This window comes from Spea bombifrons, chromosome 11, assembly GCF_027358695.1.
Source record: "Spea bombifrons isolate aSpeBom1 chromosome 11, aSpeBom1.2.pri, whole genome shotgun sequence".
NCBI classification, from domain to species: Eukaryota; Metazoa; Chordata; class Amphibia; order Anura; family Pelobatidae; genus Spea; species Spea bombifrons.
Genome location: NC_071097.1, coordinates 31,069,873 through 31,076,087, shown reverse-complemented (window position 1 = coordinate 31,076,087; position 6,215 = coordinate 31,069,873). Strand labels below are relative to the sequence as shown.

The following is a 6,215-nucleotide window of genomic DNA, read 5'->3' as shown; positions in this document are numbered from 1 at the left end:
CATGTATACGTCGCGTGAGCACGGTTTGGGACTGTAAATAGCGTAAAGAAAACATTTCATAGGAAAATTTTGCATTTCATTCCAAAAAAGTGTTTTGGACTATATGGAAATGCTTTATTGCTTAATTAAATTAAATGCTTTTATTGCCTTATCTTAATCCTCATACCTGGGAACTCTCCGGGTCTCGCCAGGAGACTCCGGGGTCGCCACTGGGAAAACTCTGCGTCGCGGGGGCGGCGTTGGGGCACGCCCCACTCCCCGCCCACTTTCCCCCCCAACAATGGTGTCTTCCTGCGTGGTTGGCTAGCCCCGCACGCAACGCCCGCCGACCTTTGTCAACGGGACCGCCCAATGATTATGGCGCAATCGCCAACCCACATCCCGCGATGGGAGGGCTATGGGTAGCGGGAGCCTGGAAGCTTCCAGGTACGCGAATGCTATAGCGACGTTACCTAGGAAATTACACCTTAATAAGTAAATGGGAGCTCCAACACCTTTAACCCTTTCAGTGTCAGGCAACGCATTTGGGCAATAAAAGACACCCTAGGTGGGCAAAATGGTTCTTAACTGCTGTCAAATTCTACATTTCTACGCATTCCTCAGCATCTTACAGGTTTACTTAAGAACGTAAAATGTGGCTTTTGTGATTGTAAAGTTAGCTCCAGAATTTACCAAATAATCCCTCCCCAAATGATTTATTTTCTCTATAATCTTAATTTGTCAATTTTATCCATAACCTGATCACGTTAATTAAAAAATGCATGGCTGCCCAATTTGTACTCATTTTTAAGTGTAATTCCCTTAATATTTTGAATAGCACCAGGTGCTTTTGCTTGCATCTTGTTGGATTTGATTGAGTATTGTGTGTTATATTTAGAATTCTAAGAGTGAATGAAATATGGTGTGAAAGTTCTAACTTTTAATATTCTCGCTACTTTTTAACTTCTATTTTTTTCCCCCTAAGGTTTTCCGTTGCTGTCCTCATCCTGATCTGGCCTCTCTATTTTTTTGGTTGATACAACTGTTTCCTCAATGATTTCCTCAAAGGTCTCCCCTGTATGGGTCGACGTCTTGGAGACCACTCTGGATACGCCGTCAGTTTCTTCTTTCTTGGAGGAAGAGACGGCCGGTGTCACCTTAGATGAGGACGATGAACTGTAAGACCGAGGTTGATAAGAGTAGCCGGGAAATGGATTTGGGTTTGGAGGAGTGATGCTCATGGCTGTTGTGCTAAATCTGGTCTCTTCACCCTCCAGTAGTTTCCTAGAAGCACATAAAAAGAGATTAAAATATAAATCGAGACACAGCCTGCCTTGTAATGATTAAAAAAATACAAATTCTCATAAAAAATAAATTAAGCCATTGACTAAATCAGTCACACAATGTCATCTTGTTGCTTCAACCAACCACCCATGTACACGCCACCATTTATCCTAACACTAATCAAACCACCATATCACGCCACAATCACACACGCACTGCACATTTTTTATACCTATACTGTGACACAGGGAGGGGAACACAGCATCTCGGCACGCGATGTACGGGGTTACATTGTATGTGATGCTAAGCGTGATTAATCAGTCACGTATGATGATGTGTAAAGAGAGGTGCAAGAAGCTGGATTGTGTGAAGTTAGGTGTGAAAGGAGCCAGATTCCCCACTAGACAGACATAGCCACGTTCCAATATTATCACGGTGCTATAGGAGGTGAAATAGGCAGAGAGGGACGTTCACCCAACCCCTCGTCTTTAGAGATTTGAGTATGAACCTAAAGCACACAAATAGTATACATTAAACAAGCAGCTAAGGTATGACAATGTACCCTTCTGATGATTCAAATTGCAGCAATTTAGACTAATCCAAACCAGAAAGAACACGGCGTTCTTGCAAAGAGATTTAATGCCTTTTCTATTATTTCCACTCTACTTTATTATACATTTAGAGGTTCGGGAGGGTGAACGTTAAGGACGCCCAATGGTGCTTTAAAACAAATTTCTGTAAAAAAAAATAAAAAAAATAATAATAACAAAAAACTATTTCCTTAGACGTCATGGATAGCATTTCAAACCTAATTAAGACTGGAAGCAAGTGATATTTTTTTTATTTCCAGCTCATTCGTATAATTTTTTGGGCTTCCCTAATGTATACACATTTTTCTATGTGTAAATATATCCTGTGATATGTATCTAAGTTATACAGATAGATGGATGGGCGATGGATGGATAGATGTACGGAATGTATAGTTACCTATACGCAGCTATCTCTATATCCAGCGCCATTTTAACGTTTAGCAGATCCTGATATTCACGCAGATGGCGAGCCATTTCACCCTTAGTGTTTCTCAAGTCATTCTCCAGCTGACTGATGGTATCCTTTAAATAAAAAGTAAATCAAGGTGTATTCGATTACATAGAAAGCATCTCCACATTATATATAATAATATATTATTATTATCACATATATTTATATAATTATATATATATATATATATATATATATGAATGATAATTATATATATGTGATAATAATTATATATATTTATGTAATAATTATATATATATATATATATATATATATATATACATTTATATTTACACACAGTACCGACACAATATGTACATATATGTTCTAATTCACAGCCCCTTTCCTTGTCTCATTGAGGATCTTAACCCCCTGAGTACCAAAGGGGTGCAGCACGCAATGGGTTTATGTATAAAGATTCTATACCCCCCCACCACCACCACAATCATTTTCCTTGTCATTTTAATTGTGACAGTAATTAAAGAATTATTCTTAATGAGTTGGTAAAGTCTTGTGTTGAATAACAAAGGCAAAAGAACAATCAAATTAAATGAATGTCACAATTCAAGGTTCAACTCTCCCTCTATAAAAGATGGCCCCTGATATATGATGGGTGTAGTCTACATGGATTATTTTAAAGATTATGGCTCTAGCTCAGTGGTTCCCGTCTCCTTTCATTGAGATATAATGTTTTCTGGATGTAAGACTCTTACTGGCCAGGTCTGCTCTTTAAATTTCAGGACTTGATTGAACAAACTGTGATGCTGTGAGAGGGCACCAATGACCAAGGACATTGATTGTTGGAGTTGGAAGCTACCAGCAAGATTAAAATCAATTAAACTATCTTTTATGTGTTATATTACATTTATATATTTTATGATTTGTGTGGCGTGATATTTCACCATATTTTTTTTATAATTTTCCTTGATGTGCAAAAAGCACCTGAATATCTTGGTTTCTTGTGCATCTGTAGCCATTAGAAAGGAATCCCCTGATTCTGGCCGCATTTATATGTGACATGTACCTGTAAAAGCCAACATACATGATTTACTGATATTGGGGCTCTTGTCCACATTACAGGGACTTCAAATGAGTCAAATAGGGGATCTCTTGTGAAATAAGGCAAAAAACCCTCTAAACTGAATAGTATTAGTATTTAAAAAATCAAATTCAGGAATAGCGTATGCTTCTGTAGTCTCTATTTTATCTATCGATCTAGTCTAACTTATCTTGTGCTCTCCAAATATTTATTTTCATGTTGAAAGCTGAAATGTCATTGAATGTCATTCAAAGAAGCATCAAGACCATTTCCCTTCTGGTACATCTTTAGATAAGATGCTTCTATTCTCCACCTTAGTTGTTAAGGGATTAAGGGGATCTATAGGAGCAGTCAACATACATATAGGTTTAATACAATGTAACTATGGAGCTGGTCAGGCTACAGATCTTGATCTGTTACAGAAAGGTCTCCTTGGATTCTGTTTTTGTGTCTTTGTTGGATTATGGCACTACCACACCCTGTCCCTCCTCCTCATCCTCCTCATCCTCACAAACTGAGTCTAGGGACTGCACCTGCTCCAACACAAAGCTCTTACCAGGTGGAAATTTACGGATTTTGGACATTTTTTTTACATACAATTGTATTCTCTAAAAAAAAAACATTCTTAAAGCACAACCAAAAGCTTTCAAGTTACACTAAGTATGTTCACAAAACACAATTCACATTATGATGAGGGTTTTTTTTTAAAAAAAAACATTCAATTCTATAGAATATCACTACAAAGAGTGTTAAGGGTTTGCACCTACATTCTATTGGAAAATAGAACAAGATGGAAACGATCTAATAAAAGATAAGTAACCAATGAAGCAGCACCTTGAAGACATTAAGAAAACTTACTTTAAACCAAACCTCAGACCTTTAAATGTGTCTATGGAATGTGGATCTAAGAGGTCCTCATAAGTGATCTAGAAGCAGCAGGAGGTTATACATTCAGCACCATAGACAGAGTCTGGAGCTGCATAGAACAGCAGTAAGGGAAGAAGATTTTTCTCTATGTATCTTTATTAAACCGAAATATAAAATATAATTGGATGTCATATTAGTTCTTGTTTCAGGAAATATTGTTAATTTAAGAGATTTTATAAGTGACACTTATATAGGGGTGATATTTGGCTACTGCTTTTGTGGAAAGTTGAGGACTTACCTGGAGTCCAGAGGTTTCTGCTATATGTCTGTCTTCCATCTCTTGGATCTGCCTTTCTAGAGATTCGTTGGTACTGCGGAGACTTTCTATCTCGATGGTTCTGGACTGGAGCTGCCTCCTGTAGTCATTGATCTCCTCCCTGCTGGCTCTGATCACTTCATTGCTGCGAGATGCCTGCTCACTCAGGTTGGCATACTTTGACTTGTACCATTCATCTGCAGACTGGAGGTTTTTGGCAGCCAGGCTTTCATATTGAGATCTGATTTCCTTCAAGGCTGAAGTAAGGTCAGGTTTAGCCACCTCCATCTCCACTGAGACCTGTGAAGCTTGGATCATGGCCATGAGCTCGGTCACTTCTTCTTCATGAACTTTTCTCAGAAAAGAGATCTCATCTAGAAGAGATTCTACTTTTTTCTCCAGGTCTAGGCGAGCCAGGGTAGCATCATCCACATCTTTCTTGTGCGCCTTTAGAGCATATTCGGTTTCCTCTCTCATTCTGATTTCATCTTCGTATTTGCCTTTGAGTTTCTGCAGATCATCTTCTAGATTATCTCTCTCTATGATGATCTGAGACTTCTCAGCATTCAGGTCTTCCAGCTGAGCTCTAAGCTCCTTCATCTCCTCTTGGTAAAGTTCTCCCAGCCTTGAGGGCTCAGACTGCCTTTGCCTAAAACCAGCCAACTCTGTCTCCAGCACCTTGTTCTGCTGTTCCAGATTATGGACTTTCTCAATGAACATCGCAAACCTGTCATTGAGCCCTTGAAGCTGCTCCTTTTCATTTATGCGAATGATCTTGTACTCGTTGTTCTGTGCTGAGGTTTGGGTCAGGTCTAAGTGATCTCCTGGTGCATAGCCAAGTCCTCTGGTGGTCCTTCTGTAAGAAGATCCGGATGATACATTGCTTCTAGACTGAGAGTGAGACCTGTACCCTCCAGAGGTAGTTCTGGATGAGGAACTGCTTCCCCCTAGGCGAGCAGATGACACCCGGGGAGGGTCTCCAAAAATTTTCCGGTATGAGGAAGAGAGGTAATGATCCGAACCGTAGCTCATCTTGGAGAGAAGAATGAGGGAGGGACTCCTGAACACTGCCTTTTATACCGAGAGGCACGATCAATTAAATGGGAAAGAGCCGCGACCAAATAACTAGTGGATGAGGCTTTAACTCTTTCGTTTCCCCTGTGTGAGGATTTCCCCGTGTTCTAGAGTCGATCGCTGGCAGGAAATGCTATGCAGCAGCTGGCAACCTGAACAATCCAGAGCTTTGACTCAGGTTCTAGAGATGGAACTGTCCGTTTTGCCGCAGTGCTGATGTCAGCGATAGTGCCTAATTCCCCTGGCTCTCCCCTTGCCTGGCACTCCTACCAGCCCCTGCCCTGTGTAATCCACATTATTGTATGGAACAAAAATCCAGTCTTCTTTTCTTCTTTTATGAACTTTCATTCAAGAAACCTCCGAAAAGCTCTGCAGAGATGAAAAACCCCACATGGGGCAGTAAATCACCATTACATAAGAACGTCATTTGCGTTTTTATGTTTCATTCTAATCCTATAAATCTTCCCAGAGTCTAATAAAGTGTTCTTAACATATCACATTTTAATGGATTTGCCTTTTATCTCTCCAGATGGGGCAGTCGGGATTCTCCCATCTGCTGTTCATGGACATTATGTAAAACTAATCTTTATCATTCACAATCTATATATATCTATG

At 39.7% G+C, this 6,215-nt stretch overlaps 1 protein-coding gene across 1 annotated transcript; it reads right to left on the bottom strand.

Annotated features, from left to right (window-relative positions):
- Positions 1-943: 943 nt before the first annotated feature.
- INA (internexin neuronal intermediate filament protein alpha) lies at positions 944-5,628 on the bottom strand. The gene is made up of 3 exons (XM_053450402.1): positions 4,509-5,628; positions 2,251-2,375; positions 944-1,263 (listed from the first exon to the last, which is right to left on the bottom strand). Exons 1-3 carry the CDS (start codon positions 5,556-5,558, stop codon positions 960-962), a joined length of 1,479 nt encoding a protein of 492 aa, XP_053306377.1. The 5' UTR covers positions 5,559-5,628; the 3' UTR covers positions 944-959.
- Between the last annotated feature and the right edge of the window lie 587 nt (positions 5,629-6,215).

What these genes read in the sequence shown, in the direction of transcription:
- INA (XM_053450402.1), bottom strand. Translation starts at nt 5,558, where the DNA reads ATGAGCTACGGTTCGGATCATTACCTCTCTTCCTCATACCGGAAAATT. An exon ending in CAGAAACCTCTGGACTCCAG is followed by an intron (nt 2,376 to 4,508) that starts GTAAGTCCTCAA and finishes TTTTATTTAAAG; the next exon opens with GATACCATCAGTCAGCTGGA. An exon ending in ATAGAGATAGCTGCGTATAG is followed by an intron (nt 1,264 to 2,250) that starts GTAACTATACAT and finishes ATGTGCTTCTAG; the next exon opens with GAAACTACTGGAGGGTGAAG.